The sequence below is a fragment of the Gymnodraco acuticeps genome, unplaced genomic scaffold, assembly GCF_902827175.1.
Source record: "Gymnodraco acuticeps unplaced genomic scaffold, fGymAcu1.1, whole genome shotgun sequence".
NCBI lineage: Eukaryota > Metazoa > Chordata > Actinopteri > Perciformes > Bathydraconidae > Gymnodraco > Gymnodraco acuticeps.
In genome coordinates this window covers 106,845-125,621 of record NW_022992265.1, presented here as the reverse complement: position 1 = coordinate 125,621, position 18,777 = coordinate 106,845, and the positions used below count along the sequence as shown (strand labels likewise).

At 40.3% G+C, this 18,777-nt stretch overlaps 1 protein-coding gene across 5 annotated transcripts in view; it reads left to right on the top strand.

Moving 5' to 3' along the window:
* pitpnm3 (PITPNM family member 3) overlaps positions 1-18,777 on the top strand; it is a 111,572-nt gene that overhangs the window by 47,939 nt on the left and 44,856 nt on the right. For 4 of the 5 annotated variants that reach the window (XR_004568166.1, XR_004568165.1, XM_034207034.1 and 1 more), the window contains exons 3-5: positions 2,349-2,459; positions 13,458-13,528; positions 13,716-13,936. Coding sequence is in view for 3 of the 5 variants with exons in the window: in XM_034207034.1 (XP_034062925.1) it covers positions 2,349-2,459; positions 13,458-13,528; positions 13,716-13,936 (403 nt within the window). In the remaining 2 variants the exon portion in view is untranslated. The remainder of the gene's footprint in view (positions 1-2,348; positions 2,460-13,457; positions 13,529-13,715; positions 13,937-18,777) is intronic. The other variant, XM_034207033.1, reaches the window with a different exon arrangement.

Below are 18,777 nucleotides of genomic sequence, written 5' to 3'. Positions count from 1 at the left end.
TTTCTGGCTGTAGGCAGATCCCACTTGTCTTTTTTCTTCTGTTGTTCAAATTTGATTTTGCATGTATTCCAAACACACCAGGCGTTATTGTTCCTGGCCTCATTATCAGGATTATTTGTACATTTCATTTGTTTTTGTTGCACCTGGCTCTTTTTTTTCCTTCGGCTCAAACACATTTTGCTCCTCCAAGAGCGTATGTTGTGTCTGCGAGGTTCACTCCTCGAGGAGATGACTCAGTAACCTGCATTTAGAGGGTGTAAAGCCTGCTTTAAATTCTCCTCCTGTCCAAACAGAGGCTTACTTACACCGTGCGACGCTTGGCTCCTATCCAAGTCTGTCTGTGTGTGTGTCTCTTCCTCTCTCCTCTCCATTTTCTTTGTGTTTTTCTGTGTGTGTTTGAATCATGTGTGTGCGCTCTGTACCTTCATCATTAATTACAGCTAGTGTTACATCTGGAAAGAGGGAAGAAAGTGCGTCAAAGGTGGAGGGAGACAGCAGATAGGAAAAGACAAACTGTGACGTAAGACAGACCGCTGTGTGATCCAAATGGACAGGCGGTGTAGACTCCCAGAGTGTCTTTCAGAGCTGCCAAGCACGAACGTTTGAGAGAGGAGAGAAGTCGTGTCAGGTAGAGGTAGAGGATTTTCTCCCTGCATGACTCACCCTGTCTCAGACTGAATGGCAGTCTCAGACGAGCGTATAACACTTTTGGTCATGTTGAACCACTCTTTTAGTTTGATATTCTCCACTACAACAGAGCACGTCGTTCACCATGTTTGGGAGTCCATGTTTTAAGTTATTCTGGCTGTTTAGACCTCTGCTCAGGCTTAATTGTGTGATATAAATAAACACAAAAACAACACTGTTCACTTTGATTTTCTCTTACAAGAAACGTTGACTAACCTGGGGTTTGTTTAGGACCTGTTATGACTATTCTTGCTTGTTGTACCCTTTTTAGAGCAATGTTTCACTATTTAGAGAAAGCAATTAAAAAACCTGATGGTGGTCTACAATGAACGTATTGCTGTAATAAACCTTCCTTAAAGATATCCTGTGGATGTTTTGACTGTTAGCAGCAATGGAGCAATGTGTTGATGAGCAAGAATGGCCGTAGCCAGCTGCTGACGTTTTGACATCTCAATGTTTATTTATATAGCCCAATATTACAAATGTTACATTTGTCTCAGTGGACTTCACAGTGTGTACAGAATATCAGTATGACAATACGACACCCTCTGTCCTTAGACCCTCACATCATACAAGGAAAAACCTCCGGAGAAAACCCACAGTTTAAAGGGAAAAATGAAAAAAAACAACATCTGTATTTTATGTACTAAAAGATCATTGTATTGCTATCTGTGCGGGAGAGACTAAGTTGTAAAGATGTGCAGGGTCCTCCAGTGACAACACATTTCAGCTCCCCGCAGTCATTTACACATACAAACTATGAATAATTAAATCTTGATGTGATATTATGTGATGGGTTATGCCCTGTAGTTATTATAACAACTATAAGTATATATGAGCATTTGAGGAAGTTGATTTTCTCTATTATATCCACGGTTAATAGCAACATGGTAATAACATTATCAATGTGTCCTCCAAAGGTCCAGGGTATACAAATATTTTTAGCTCATGTAATGTGGACATGAACACTGCAGGTTTCATTTCATTATAATGCAGCACGTGGTGTGGAAAATATGACTTTGAATTTGTATTAGCTAATAAAAAAGCAGCAGCCAGTAATGTGGCTGAAGATGTAACACTGCTTCCCGTGGAGGGTAGATAAACACAGATATACATCTGGTGGGCCTGCTTGATAAACATGTTGTACCAAAGTCTTTAGGGTGTAATTAATATGTGTCAACATCATTCTGGACACATTTACATAATATCTTTGGCAAAGGCAGCACAGTAGCTATTCCATTTGTGTTCAGCCATGTGAATGTTTACCAGACGCTGTCTCTCATGTTGTTGTTGTGTTTTCTTGTATTGTTTACTTGCTGCACATTAAGCTTTCTTTTTTTAGGGAGGAGGATGTTTTTGTAAGTAAATCACAACTGGTCGGGTTCAAAGGTGTAAATGTTCTGCAACACAGGTTTTAAAGCTAATTAGGGGGTGTCAGGCACCTAAAAAGAGATGTATTCAGGCAAAAACAATCACCTGATTAACTTTGATCAGTTGGAGCTTCAAGAACAATACGTTTCCATATTATTAATATGCAGAGAGGAATGTGTCTCTGTCTTATGCTGTAATGTCTAACTCCTTGTGTGTGTGGGTGTGTGTGTTTTTCTGTGTGTGTGTCTCTGTGTGTGTACTTGTTGTGGGTGTGTCTATGTGTGCCCCAGCAGATGTTATGGAGGGGAAAAGTGCCATTCTGCTGGGTATGAGTCAGTGGAACTCAAATGACCTGGTGGAGCAGATCGAAACTATGGGACACATGGAGGACCAGTCGCATGGTACAATACACACACACAAACACACACAGCAACAGATACACACACATGCTACACACACAAATTCACAAATGTGTAATCATATTTATGAGTCACTGAATGATGATAATGGTGGATACGGTGGATGAATTGTAGCTTCTATTTAAAGCTGTATGAAGTCATGTTTGAGTTCTAGGGGCAGAAAGAGTAAAACAAAAAGGAAAAATAATCCTGGTTTCATTTATCGAGGTGCAATGGGTACAGGAAAATTGTTCACTTCAACTGTGCTGAGACCCACTATAAATCAACACATTAACACTGCACTGTGTTAGTGTGTGTTTATTACACTAAACTTGTATTCATCTTTAAGGTGCAATTGTATAGCCTAATTGTAAGTAATATGTATTTTCTTGATGGAAATTAGTACAAGGCTCCCTTGGAGATTATATTTATCATCTCAATTGGACACACATGGTTTAATACATTATTTTTTATAAAAAGAAAAGTGCTTGGCAAAATGTTGTTGCACTGTGTGGTGTGAACAAAGCTGGGACAGGACCCACAGGACACAGTGTTATTGCCTGTTTGTGCGCAGCATATCCAGCAGAAAAAAAGCAAAATGGGCTTCCCATAACAGATGTGGTTCTGGCCATCTAACAACATGTTTTTTTTCTCATTTACGGGCATTCAGGCTATGCCTCGGTCAACCAACTCCTGTGAAAACATCTTATTAGCTCACAGTTTACTCTAAAAGGGAAAAGATTGGAGGCTCCATGCTTGCAAAGGGTGAACATTTAGTCATTGAGGCTTTATATGAGCCTGAATAAACGAAAGCACATAGTGAGCAGCAGATAAACATAATTGTGGCTAAGATCTAACAATGCAGATCTAACAATGCAGTAACAACGTGTTTCGAGCTCAGTGCTCCTGCTCTGTGGTCGCAGATGCCTGAGGAGGAGCGCTGAGCTCGAAACATGTCTGTGTTCTGCTCTCTTGCTGCGGTGCCTTTATGCGCATCTGAAACATTGTTTTAAATAAAATTGTTATTGCTATATCATTTATACATTTATTTCTTTGCTACATAAGCTTCCCTATGTCACAAGACAGCAGGTGATAAAAACAATGTGGCTTTAAATTGAATGGCAGCAAAGAAACGATCACAATCAGTTCAACAACAAAGAACTAAATTATATTATATTCTATAACACATAGGTGTGAGCAAGCTCTCTGATTGGTCAATAGGCGTGTTTGATTCCACGATCAAAGAACGGTCAAATAGAACGTGCCTTTTCACAACAAGTCAGTATCCCTCCGCGTCTGAGAAAAACGGTATACCCTTGGCCTGAAAAGCAAACTGCTTGCACAGGCGTACGGACCTCGGCGCAAGCGTCTCGGTCCTGCCGCAGTAGTCGTACCAATAATGACGTTAAAGAACGGCCTCTTGTGTATGATTGCTTAATTAACATGGATTCAATAGCAACAGTGATTCACAGCTCCCCTGTCAGTCCTGTGCTGTTAGCAATCAATTCGTTTTGGATTTTGTTTACTGACAAATGAACTGGCTCTCGGTGTAAAGGCCAGCTCTGAGGTCTGACAATCTGAAGTGAGAGCTTTTAATCACTGAGCTTCAGTGTGAGTGCAGTCTGGTCCTGCAGAGATGAAAGAACCCACTCCTGCAGGGATGCTGTACTAACTCATGTGGTGGTAACTGGAGAAGTGGGCACACTGTGAATTTGTTACACCCCCCACACATCCCATTAACAAACCACTCACGAAGTCTAGAAATTATCTGTGAAGTGGTCCACTGCAGCAGCAATACCAGAGCCTGTCCGAACAAAGGAAATGCCATTCCTCATGAACAAAACATGAAGAGCTGCCCTAGTTGGTCAAGGATAGGTTATATATCTTTTTTAAGGTGATATTCTGTGTTTTTTCCTATGAAAAGAATGAAAACAAACAATACATTCCTACTACTAAACAAATATTAAATATTGCTAGTCATACGCCACTCAAATTTCAATTTTTAAGAAGAGTTACGGGTTTCTGTGATGAGCCTCAGCAGTCTGAGTTGGACGTATAAAGCGAGTATCTTCCAATGTGATGTTGTCTGTAGTGCAATAAATGGGCAACTGTTTTCAATACCGCTTTATAATATGTCAGTGTTGAAGTGAAGTGCAATATTAAAAATACTGATCATAAAAATACAGATATATTATAAAGCACAGAGCAAGGTGGCTGACGAGAGCTGTTGATTGCACATGACTGGATGTAGTTGATATCTTCCTCGTACAACTGTCAACAGTTCCAGTGAGTTTCTTCGCTCCTGCATCACATCTCCGATCACTGTTACTGTGCGCCATGTCTCCATTACTGACAGGTGAGCTGGTACGCATATCAGTGGTGCTAAAGAAGTTCAGCATACATTCACCCAATTACCTCAATTTGCATTTTTATTTCCATTGCTTGCATATCTTCCTTGCTCCACACTTGTTAGACGCCAGGGGACGATGGAATGACACAGGAATCCTCGGTTGGGAAATTGGACATCCTCGTTCACTGGAGCATCACGGTTAACCGACGTCCTTAAATTGTAGCGTTACTATTGCATCACTTGTCACTGGGCTTAATGCGTAATGCATCCCTCATAGTATAGTATCGTATTTAGTTCTATATGTATATTTTCAACAAAATATATATAATTAATTCTGCTTTTATTTATGAAGTGTAACCTCAATGAATACGTCTCTAATACTAAATGTCAGAAACCACATTTTGCTCTTTTCCTATTATGGCTCATGTCATGACATTTCTAGTTACACTGAACAAAAATATAAACGCAACACTTTTGTTTTTGCTCCCATTTTTCATGAGATGAACTCAAAGATCTAAAACATTTTCTATATACACAAAATAACCATTTCTCTCAAATATTGTTCACAAATCTGAAAAAATCTGTGATAGTGAGCACTTCTCCTTTGCCGAGATAATCCATCCCACCCACAGGTGTGGCATATCAAGATGCTGATTAGACAGCATGATTATTGCACAGGTATGCCTTAGGCTGGCCACAATAAAAGGCCACTCTGAAACGTGCAGTTTTGCTTTATTGGGGGGGGTCTGGGGGGGTCCGAAAACCAGTCAGTATCTGGTGTGAGGGGTAGGGGTAGGGGTAGGGTTAGGGTAATGTTGTGAATCGAGTGGCCTGTGTTCGTCGTCCATAACATACGCCTGCCCATACCATAACCCCACCACCACCATGGGCCACTCAATTCACAACATTACCCTAACCCTAACCCTAATCCTACCCCTCACACCAGATACTGACTGGTTTTTGGACCCCCCCAGACCCCCCCAATAAAGCAAAAATACACGTTTCAGAGTGGCCTTTTATTGTGGCCAGCCTAAGGTACACCTGTGCAATAATCATGCTGTCTAATCAGCATCTTGATATGCCACACCTGTGAGGTGGGATGGATAATCTCGACAAAGGAGAAGTGCTCACTATCACAGATTTTTTCTGATTTGTGAACAATATTTGAGAGAAATGGTTATTTTGTGTATATAGAAAATGTTTTAGATCTTTGAGTTCATCTCATGAAAAATGGGAGCAAAAACAAAAGTGTTTCGTTTATATTTGTGTTCAGTGTATGTAGCAATAACACTTCCTCATAGACTGCACCTGTGTATCCTTGCTTTCGTGGAAGCCTTCTTTCTTCTGTTTCCTCTCTTCATTCTCCTTGACTCCTCCATGTGCATTTAATGAATTTTGAATGACACTGGGTCACGTACTTAAGGGTCGAGGATTGGAGAAGGGACATTGGTACGAACACTTTAGCTCTGCTAAATAAGACTGGGGATATGTTACCTTATACGGAGGGTTTGAAGTACTGTATATGGTGTCTGAAGGCATCTAAAATCCCTCGGTCTAAAATCCCTCGGTCTAAAATCCCTAGACTGCTGTTTCCAGGACTCTTTAATACCCATACACTGCTTTCAAGCATTCAGCTTGAGCCTTTTAAAAAGGACCTTTCATATGAAGATAATGCTAATTATATTCTTATTTAAAATAGTTCCAACCCAAGATGTTAGAACGGGGTACAAAAATACTGGACTCAAATGCGACGACTCATATTTTAATGAGAAAAAATAAAACAAAGTTTTAACAAAAAATCACTCTTGCGAGGACAAAACAAAACTTCTTGATTTCAAACAAACAAAACTCTCCTCTCTGGTTTAACGCTGGGTCTCTGGACATAGAAGCACACTGAAACACGACGAACTGGCACAAGAGAAAGGGAGACAAGGACTATTTAAACATGAGGGAATTGGGAACAGGTGGAAACAATCAGGGGCGGGGCAGACGCTGACGATGGCGGAAAAACACCCAAAGTGAGGAAGTAACAGGACCTGAAGAGAAAGACAAGAGGTAAGTACAAAATAAAACAGGAAATGGGAAAACGAGACATGACATGAAACATGGGGACTTGACTAGAGATGACATACATAAAATAGACAGACAGGACGTGAAGTAACAAGAAAACCTGACTAGACTTACCTGACTAAACATGAAATGACAGATGACAGAATGTTTTCTATACACAATTTTAACGTTTCTAGCTGACAGTTTCTGAAAGAGACAGATGCAGTGCAGTTCAGTTGGCACCACTGTTGTGTTACTATTCATCAGTGTGGATTCTGACATTATTATGTTACCAGTTATAATTATAGTTGTCGTTTTTGGAGTGGACAGTCCCTGTGTACTGGTAATTGCATTCTCCCTCTCTGCACTCCCTGTCCCTCATACTTATGTTCCTGCACAGTCAAACTCTACCAAAATAGAAACACAGTGCTGCAAACAAATATGAGAATGTCTGCTGAGGTTCTTTAGTTGTTTGTTTACATCCTACACTTGCGGGGGCACATGCATTTTAAAGACATCGATTAGCTTGGTGAAAACGGGCATAGCAACAGCAATGAAGATCTCAAAAAGCACCACCAACTACAAATGGCTGAGGTCATATCCTCTGATAAAGTAACGAAAGTGGAACATAAACAGAATCATGTAGCGTTGTAAAATCATAGTGTTCAGGGGGATTATCAAGAGTTATAGCAGGAAACATCTGCCTGATGCTACTGAGAATTATGTTAATGGCGCGATGAGAGTAATCCAAAACAGCTAAATGGCTATCACATGTGCGCCAACAAAACATTAAGAACAAAGAGACTATGAATCTCCATAGAGCGGAAGTTGGGTGCTACTTCTGAGTTTCTTGCTATGAGTGACTCCTTTCCCCTAAAACTGTGGAGCTTTCAGCCTCTCTTTTGTACATCCAAAAGAATGGTCTGCTCAGTTTATGTTGCAGGTATACAGTATAAAGCGCGATACTATCATGTTGAATCGTCATATCTGAAACCTAATGGGTCTCCTCAGCTTCTCTAACCACCCATTTGCCCCCGGCCTCGCTGCTCCTTGACTCTCCTCCAATCGCATCACCTCATCATGTTCTTATATTTCCACCTCTCTATCTTCCTACATTCATAACTCCACAAGCCACCGGCTACTGTAAAGTCTTTCCCTCCCAACGGAGGCAACGTTGATAGTGACAGACAGGAGTGCCAGGAGCACAACAGCTCCTTATTTTTCTGCTGCACTCTTTCTTCTTCATTGCTTCCCTGTGACGTTGTGCGATCTAGCATCAGCCAATACTCAAGCATCTTCCGGGCTCCCCATCTGTTCACTATGCTAACACTCTTATCGGCATATTTATGCTGTGCTCTTTTTATCTCAATCTTTTCCCTACTTAATTCACTCACTGGTGCCGTATACTTCTGTCTAACCTGAAATAACTGCTGTTACATAAGCATATTTTCTTTTTGTTAATTGACAGACTCCATGATAAACGACTAACTCCGACTGTCGGCTGCTTTTTTGTGTGGGCTGCCAAGCTGGGATAACATTAACTGAAATGAATGCGTCAGTGAAATCATGCAGGGATGACGTAGTTATAAGTCCTGCCCAACAACCCAACACAAACCATACATAATATCCTCTATTGTGAGAATGTAGTTTCCAGTGACCCAGAGAGACATGTATTATCCATTCTCTGTGGAGTGCCACAGCTTTCTCTTCTTCATGCACCCTGTGGCTCTATTCAGAAACACATGCGGAGAGAGAAGTGGAAAGAAAAAATACATTTAAGATAGAGACTCATCTGTATTACACACATCACCTTTCCTTGGTCATATTTAGCACAAGGTCTTCACAAAGGCACAATCGTCTAGGTTTCTCTTGCATGGCTGTCTCTCGAAAACAAAACTAAAATACTTAAAACGGCTGCAAAGATAAAAGTAGCAGAATTATAATAGGAGACAGCACACAAAAAGAGGGAGAGGTGAGAAAATGATAACAAGTGACTCGATGTCAGGAGTATCTATCTGCCTCATCTTTTATGTTTACAGTCGGTTTCTATGTGCTGACTATTACAGTAAGTGTGTGCATGTCTGCGTTTCTGTGTGTATGTGGTTCTGACAAGATATAAAGTAAGAAATGCTGTGTTCCCACTTTGAGAGCATATAATCACACCCAAACAACTCTGTTGCTGCCTGGAGCTCTGGAGGAGTGGGATGGGAGATGGGGGGAAGAGACGTTTGAAATGAAAGGGTACACACACGTGCAGAAAGCCACCTATGTCAGCAAAACTTCCCTTGAACCCTTTAGAAATGTTGATTGATTGTGGTCATAAGTGTTTATGTGCTGCAGAATTGCCTTACAACACGTCATTGTAGCGAGGTAGAAAAAGGCCAATTGCCCCTAAACCCTTACTGTGTCTTTCCATTAAGCTACTTCTTTCTGTGATGTGGTGCATTAATTACTTTCCTTCATCTAGTGCTTCACATAATAATTTACTTCTGCTCTTATTTCCAATCAGTGTAATTTATTTGCGCAGTTTTCCTTATAGGAATTAAAGGTCTGAGGATATAGTAACTTGTGTTTTTCAAAAGCCATTAACCACTCTTAGACAAATGTGACCTTGGGCTATATCATTAGAAACTACTTCGCTAACAATTGTCTTTTCCAAAATCCTTCAAAAACCCTTTAGCGTATTGACTTCACTGATAATAATCCAGTAATCATTGAACTATTCTTCCTGTCTTTATTTTCTCACATTTAGTTTTTTACCTCCAGCTTAAGTGTTTTGGGCGACAACCAGTTATCAATTATTCACATGACATTTCAGGGTACATTTGTAAACATGTTTATTCCAGGGTGCTTGGTGAATATAAGATCAGCATGCCCCTTGGTACAGGCACTGAATGAGCCTCTCTTGCCAAACTTACACCGGCTGTATTTGTGTGTGTCTAGCTGTTCTCATTCACAATACTTAAATCTACGAAAAGTAAGGCACTCATTTTCATATATTCATATCTGTAGGACTTGCATAGCTGCCTTTAAACAAGTAAGGGGGCGTAGTTTAAAGAGCGTCTCAGGGAGGAAGTCTGAATGGATAGCAAAAACGTTCCCCTCCGTGGAGAGCTCTGTCCGAGTCAACATTTACTTATTTAAGATGCAGGGGGTTACGTTGGCACCCTGCTCACTCGTCTTGCTGGAAATGTATAGGACAACGTACAATAATGTTTACTTTTCGTAAGATACAAACTGTTTTAGAAGGATTTGTTGAGTGTGTGTAGGAGGACATCTTGCAGTACAGCAGCATGTAGACAGTGCGCAGCTGGGATCAGTTAGCGATAGACTGTGTGTGCGTTTCACTGAATGTATAAATGTCTATGAGTGAGTTGTGCTGTGTGCATGTGTGTGTGTCGGCAGGTTTGTCATGCAGTGGAGCTGGTGGCGTCTCCTGGGGTCTTTTCGCAGTAGGGCAACACAACATACTCTGATTCCAGCAGCAGTGAGCAGATGGCTGAGTGTGTTAGCATGCCTGCACCGTGCCAGGGGTCAGAGGGGGATGTTTAGCCAGTCAGGAGGCAGCGCACCTCCAAATGAGATCCCTAACCTTGTGCTACTTAACATGACACACTTTCCAATCAAGTGATACATGACTTCTTCACCTCCCTTTTTAAAATGTCTATCATCTTACCAGGTAAATTATTTACATATATCTTAAGTATAGAAACTCTTATGGTTCTGTAACCCATGCAATCAACATGTGCTCGGGGACTGGGGACCTTTCTCAAAAAAAGTAAAGAATTCCACAATTTGTTGTTACAAAAATAGATTGCTTTTCTTCCATCCATGAAGATCGGTTGCATCCATTCCTTACATCCGTGGACACTGTGTGTTTCTAGCATGCACTTTATGTTGCTGATAAAGTTATGAGGATAATACATCGGCCGCTTCACATTGAGCCTTGAAGAGGAGTCTTGGTTGCAGTGCTGGGTGCACTTAGCATATTTTGTTATGTTCTTGACTGGAGTGCAAATGACATGCTCAGTGAAGTGATGTTTTTCAGAGACTTGTCAAACGAGTGCTTATGATCTGGACATTAAGAGGTTTCTTCTGTGATATATTTTGGTTGGGTGGACAGTTGTTGGTGAGAAAGTTGCTTCCTAGAGTTGCCAAAGGGTGGGGCATAACAGTCATGTAAATTAAATGATTGGCATAGAGGTCAAGAGGTGCTCCAACTTATGACCACAGCAGGTCATTTCCATAAAGATACTCCATGCCATAATGTAAAGAGCTGGTTGCCCTCTGATTACAGGAAATATGATATGTCTAACACCATATTGTTTATATTGATAATCATTCCACAACTATGTACTATGTACTATGTACTATGTATGTTCTTTGTGTGTCTTTCCAGGAAAACTAATAATTCACTGTAGCTCTCTAATGAGTCAGTTCACACTCCAGCAGGCAGGAAACTTTCAGGCAATTTATTCATGTTTGTATTCCCTGGTAAGATAAATATTCCATCTTCCCCTATGATGAATGCAGGCTTTTGCCTGTGGTCGAAAATCTGAGAGGAAACAAATAATAAAAACGTGGCATGAACGTGAACATGAACATGAACGTGGCAAAAAGACAACCCTTGGTTTGATGGGGAGATTACATTGTGTATCATAGTTGCACAGACAGAATGACAAGAGTAAACTAACAGACTTGGATCAATAAATCAATGTCATCCTCTCTTATTCAACTCTCCTACTTCCATGTAGAGCCTTTTCATCTTCACAACCCCTCCAATGTTCTCTTTCTCTCTCATAGATAAGCTTACAAATATTTTAGACTGCAGTACATAACAGATGCACTTTGTATACCTGCAGTGAGTGTGTGCCTCTCTGGGCTTTGAGCCACTGGAAATGGCCATGAGGCTGCTGAACTGCGCCATTGTTGCCTTTCCAAAAGGGTGCTCTCTAGGTAAGGTCAATTATTAGAAGAGAATGGGGGCTGATAAACAGCTGCTAACTACCACTAAGCTTCATAAAGCACGTATTGACTGTCAGGAATTAGCATCTTAGGGAAAGCACATGAAATAAAAAAAAAAAATGATCTTATGGATTGTTAGAATAGTTTTTCTATCGGCCTTGAAACTGCAGGAAGCTGGTTTATTGTACTGAGCCTAGGCAACAGATTTTGTCGGATACCTCCAATATCAGAGAAATTTCTTATCTATAGTTGGATCCACTAGAAGCCCATGTGTGCTACTCACACAAATGATGAGGTGAGCGAAGCTCTGCCACTTCCTCTGACTGTCTTTCCTACAATCTGCTGAATGCAGCTGTTTGATACAGATTGGCAGACAGAACATGTTCTAGTGAATTTTATTAAGATTAAGGGATCTTCAAATTGGCAGTGTTTAAGAGAGTGTCTTCTTTATTATATAATTCTCATAGTTTCTTGTGATTACATATGTGATTACATATGAACATATTTGTATAGCCCTTAATGAACATGATTACTTTAAAGTGAAAGGTACAACTGATTTATGATCCTTAAATATTAGTATGAGTTTCAGAAATTCACTACGCTGGATGTCGCTAAAATAGTTTGGTGTCCCCAAAAGCTGAGATATAGTTATTTTTCACACATTAAGCTACAATTATTGTTATAATTGTTGCTGCTCAATATAAAACTTGTCCAACAGTGTCTTTGTTTTTCTAAAATCACAGTAAACATATAACAACCCCCACTTTCTTTTCAAACTAGTTTTTCAGCTCACTGTGAAAACCCACAACACAGTTTCCACTCTTAAATACTTTACACGGCATTTGGCGGAATTTGTGTGCCCTAACTTGCTCTTTCAGAAGAAAGAAAACCTGCTTCCATTGATTTTCTGTTACTTTGTGACCAAAATAGTGCAGTGTGCTGAAGTCCCTTGTGCATGCTGAGCTGTTCTAGACAAGCAGGCTGACGGAGGCAGAGCTGTGGGCTAGGAAACGGAGTAGAAGGGAGATGACTGTGTGTGAGCCTGTGAGATCCTCCCATGACAGTCGGCCCCAGACGAGGAAGCCAAGTAAACAACAACTTGAGCCTGGAGAAAGAAATAGAAAGAGAGACAGGAGAGAGCTCAGGAATAATATGACAGCATAGAGGGGCTTCCGGAGAGGGTAATCAGTTTGGCCAGATTCCCATGAAACACTGCACCATAGAGAGAGAGTAAGCGAGAGATGCTTCTAATCGAATCAATCCTTAGTCTTTAGAAAATAAGTCCATTGTTGTTTCTGCCTGAGAAGCCAAAACCCAATAACATGTGATGGCTATAGATGCCGCAGCAGTGAAACAACTATGTTTACTCCCTGTATTGACTTCTGAATCACATTTTTATGCCATTTAAGCCTAAGGGCACATAGACCCATCACCCAGTTTGGAGTAGGAATGAAGAGAGATGAAGAGCCATTAGTTATATTGACCATATTTACTGATCAATATCCATTTATGATTCTGATACTGGTGCATCTGGCTGAAGTGGCTCCTGCAGTGACGCTTTCTTTTCCCCTTTTCTCTCTCTTTATTCTGCCCTCTTTCCTTCCTTCCTGCCATTTCCTGATTCTCATCTAATGCAGAGGGTCTCTACCAGCTGGGAGGTCCTCGCTGTGCCCCTCAGAGCAGCATTGATGGATTGGAGGATATAGAGGTAGGATCATTATGAAGCCCAGACCCTATACAAATACCCACAGTTCTGATATGTAACAAGCACTTTGGCTCGACCAAAAATCGTTTATAAATGTGCTATATAAATAAAACTTGATTTGATTTGATTTGAACACTCCTTCTTTTATCTTCCTATGTTTTTCCTTTTTACAACCTGAACCCTTTTGCAGAGAAAATGCAAGACGCATGTGCTGCTGCTAGTGGTGCATGGGGGGAACATTTTGGACACAGCAGGTGGAGACCCGAGCTCAAAGTCTGGAGATGTGGACACCCTGACCTCCGTGCTGGAGAAGGTAACACGGGGACATTTCCAGGCTGCCGCAGAACACGTGAAGATAAAGCTGGTGCCATCTCCCGCTGTCTGCGCAGAGGCCTTCTCCCTGGTGTCCAAGTGAGTGCTGTTAGCTTAACAGGGGGTCTCATTAGCCCCTCACACACCTGCGTTTACAAGCGTCTCACATGGATAAAATCGATATGTGGTTTTAAAGGCTTTCGTTTACCTTAAACTGCTTCACAATCGCACTCCTAGATCTGTCTTTTTCATAATTGTTAACATTGTATTATAAAAGAATCATGAAGATCCCTCTAGTGTAGTTCTAAAGGTTTCAATAATCTATACAGCTAGCATTAAAGCTGCTTTAATACACTTTATCCGCTTTATTTGTAGCTTAGCCCCCCCAACCCAATCCCTTGGTAGAAGGAGGATCACATTATCCCATTTGAAGTGTGACAGGTACAGGTAGTGTTCGCACATCATTTATTTCCCAAAAAGTTTCAGGAAAAGGAAGCACCTGTCGCCCTCATAGACACACATTTAGTAAAGGAATAATTGGAAGTGCATCATTCTCACAAGGTATAATGGGACTAGGGTTGCGGTCAAATTGCACAAAAGAACGCACCTATCCTCTTTTCCTAACCACTATTTCTTGACCTCTGTGAGAAACGTCACGGGGTTAAGGAATAGTTTCAAAATGATTTAGGAATAGACGACCGGGCTTCAGAGAATCCGACTGCACTTACACTTTTGGGGCAGCATTTTCTCCTTTCCTTTCGTAAAGAAAGGTCCAGTGTTTACTAAGCTAAAGGAGGTTATAAAGGAAGTTCCAAAGCTCCTTTCCTATCATCTCGAGAATTCATTATCTCTTATCATGGTTGCCACTTGGGTACTTCCGGGTCATTTCACTCAGTTAGAAACTTTCCTAGGGTTAACTGACAATTGGAACGCAACCTACGAATAAGATGGATAATGGTTATTTCCTTTAAGTTGTCACCCATCTGTATATTTGTTTCCCTGAGCCAGATCTCAAAGCTGATTGCATCAATCATACTTTTCCATTGCTGCATGCAAATATGGGTAGGTGGTACTGCTGAATCTTAACATGAAAAATGCCAGAGGAATTATTTCCATTCTGTTGGGAAAATACTGAATGTACTCTTTCAATATCAGAGTAGCACATGATAACAAAGGCCTAACTGTAACTGTGTACGTAACCGGATGTATGATTACCAGAAGAAGCTTATGAGACACTGTGTTGAACATAGCTATGTTCCAACGATTACACATGATGACACAGCCCCTAGGGAGATAGGCATATGACTGTCATGTTTATTGCTTACACTGTATACACGCCTTAGCTAATCTGAACTAATGCCAGAATACTGCTTTGAACCGGTATACATGTATCTTGTGACTGTGTAACACCCTGTCTTGTATCAGGCATCTGAAGGACACTGTTCGGGAACTAGTTGTATCATATGCTCTGTATGTGATGACTACTTCCATTCTTGCAAGGATAATAAATACATGTATCCTGATATTGAAACTCAAGCCGGTGACGAGTGATATTTTTTCTGACACATTCCATTTAATGAATTAAAACAAACACATGGATGGACTATGAGTGACACATAATTAACCTTCAGCTGCTGAGTTTGCTGAAGTGCTTCCTTTCTGACACTTTAAAGTAACAGGGAGAAAGATGGCGAATTTCAGTGTCACATAAGCAGCCATTATCAGCTGCCAGACCCTGTAAGTAGTGACAAAATTAGACTTAGAGTTAAGTTGTACAAAGCTTGTAGAGATAGATGGATGTATTAATGCCTTTTGAACTTCTCCCAGAAGATGAGCCAGAAACACGCCAAGTCATTTTTCATTTCAAGGAGAGATCTGGTGAAAAAGCGTTGCTCTTTGAGGGAGTTTAAGGAATCCTCTCAGGGTCAAGGGAAAAAACACATGAACATAAAATAATAATCATATCAACAATAAGAAAATCTGAAAACATTTCCAAAACACAACAAGAAGGTAGTGTGTTGGAGAACAGCACAGATGTTAATAAGGTAGAAATTGGTAATTCCACTTAGCTGATTCCGTTTTGGGGTCCTGGTATTATGCCTGTTGACTCGCTGTCATGACTTAATGGGGAAATTGTACTGTGTAACAGAGTTAGTCTTATTTGTAAAACCTGGGCTTTTCATACCAAATATTTAAAAGGTCTGCTGTGAAAAGGTTTATTTTGACATCAGAGCGTGATCCGATCTTCTCAAGATGTATAAAATACTATAATTGATAATAATTATGTTAGTTAACCTGGGTCAACCGCTTCCAACCACTTCCCTGAATTTGTTTTTATGTTATGTTTTTGTATTCAACCGACATTCTTACTAGCTTGACAGATGGACACAGTTGCTATAGAGCAGTTATGGTCTGACTGCTGAGGACTTTAATGTTACAGGAGGTATTTAAGGAATCTTAGCAGTACGAATGCATGCCTGCCAGATCAAATATAGCCTTGTTGGCTCAGAGGTTAATTGAGGAAATATATTGACCAAATAACCCTTAACAGACAGTGCAGTATTAATTAGTATGCTGATGACATTTCTCAGCCCCTGCCAGCATGTGGCTATGTGGATTATTTTACTCCTAACCTTTTTAAGCGATGTTGTTTGAATGGTTAACCCTCCAATGTGAAGGCAGCAACATGAATGGCTAAATGACTTTATACAGTTTCCCTGAGGCATCTGCAAGGAATGTATGCAAATATCTGTTTTTTCTATTAAGCTACTGTTCTTTTATAATCAGGTTTCACATGTGGTATCAATTTAGGAGTGGTAGTTAATTGTGGATGGCCGTTCCTCTGTGATGAACAGCAGTCAGGAGATGATTCTCCCCTTATTAAAAGTCATACAGTATTATCTTCATTAAAACTCACAGGTCCTTTTCCTTGCTAGAAGATTTCTTTGAGAGGCAGAGGGTTATAATGTGTCATGCGTTTGCTCTTTTTTTAGTCCTGTCTGCTGCCTGTGCAGAGAGTCGCTTAGGCGTAACTAATGATTTCATTTCACATTTAATGCCACATGTCCCACTGGTCACCAGTTTTATCTTTGACAGAGTCACTTAGTTTTCGCTGCTCTCCAATTATATGCTAAGGATGTTATTGTCTGAATTGTCACTAATCACCGTAGCTGGGAGAATGCGTTTGGCAGTCAAGTCGAGGCTTGTCTGGTTTTGTGACTGACATTAGCAGGAGCGAGGCAGTGACTGGAAGCAGGACAAGTGTAAAGAGATTTGAGTTCTGTAGCTTTTCGACAGCTTGACGCCTGCTTAGCTTTCACCACACCCTGAGATGAAATATGAAAAACAACAACTTCCCACTGGAGTGGAGCATCGCTGCCTTACTGCATTATTGCAGCCTGCTCTTGCATGTGCACACATTACATTTAAAAGAGACAAAACTGTGTAAGGAAATACATTATTGAATAAATACAATTGTAAATTAAGGAGAATTAAATATACAATTTCAATGGAAAAATAAAGAAATAACCAGAAACAGGTTGCGCAATGTGTAATAATTCCACAGTATTTATGCTGTTTTAAATTGTTATATTTACACTTTCTTTCCTACAGGAGATTATTTTTACGGAGCCCCTAAAGGGACATCGAAAAAGAAAAGAAAAAAGAGAGAGAGAAAAAAATAAAAGTCGGGATAACGGGTTAGTATCTCGTGAGCACGACATTTTTTTTACATTATCAGTGTTGATCAGAGGACGCACAGCACTGTCGCCCAGGAACCGGAGTCATATCAATCTGATTCAACCTTTGCAACCCATGCATTTGCATGTCGAGCGGAACACAATATGTAAAAAGCAATGGTATGCTATAAACATCCGATTATTGTATATGTTATTAAAGAGGAATATGTTTTACTAGCATGCTCCTTGTTGCTGCACAGATTCTTTGAGATCTCCCTCAAAAAGGGGTCCCTTTCGAGACTGTTCTGTGAAATGATTTGTTTAAACGATACCTAATTTTATCAACAGAATTGTGGTCTCTCCGTTTGTGCATTCTTGTATCGTTGAATTTATTAATTTATACTTTTATAAATCCTTTTTTACATTCTCTCATAATGTAATTGTTCTGTTATAGCCTGACCAGATCTTTGAGGTGGATACATACATTATTATTTGATTGCTTTTAAAAATCTAATAACAAAATACTGTCAGAAAGTCATTGTATTCTATGTTATTTAAATTATCTCAAATCTATATTTTGGAATTTCTGTACTGCAATGTATTTTTACATATCTGCAGTTACATAATATACACTAGCTCTAATATCTTCACCAAGTGAGATCTAGTATGGGGAACCAAACACTCAGCTCATGTTAAAAATCTCTGAAAACAATGAGAAGTTCATATTTGTTTTTAGCTCTCTTCAGTGAAATTAAACAAAAGGTACGTATGCCTAGATGGCTCCAGGTCCTTAAAACTTGACACATGAAAATATGTGCAGTCAGTAGGCATTCATACAACCCACACAGCAGGAAAAAAACACTTATTCACCTTCAATTTGAACGGGCAGCAGTGTTTGCTCTAATGACAGTGTCAGACTTGTGGGTGTTCAGAGGCTCATTTATTTGCTTGCCAACATAAACAATGGAATGGCTGGCCCACGGGAAGGAATCACTGCTGTGTGGGTAATTTACTCAAATTCTGGGTAACAGCTTGGCAGAAAATCGCACCACAGATTTGAGGTGGCAAAACCTCTTAGCGCCTCAAAAACAAACTTTCACACAAACAGGAGACTTCTGTCACAGTGCTTTATAATTCCTTATTTACTGTAGGATGTCCCCATAGAGAATGAACATTTTTTAAGCTTGTGTCGTCCTTGTTGCTGTGTTGGTGGAAGGCCTGCTGTGCTCAAAGTGTATCCAAGCGCTCATTATTAGCTCTGCC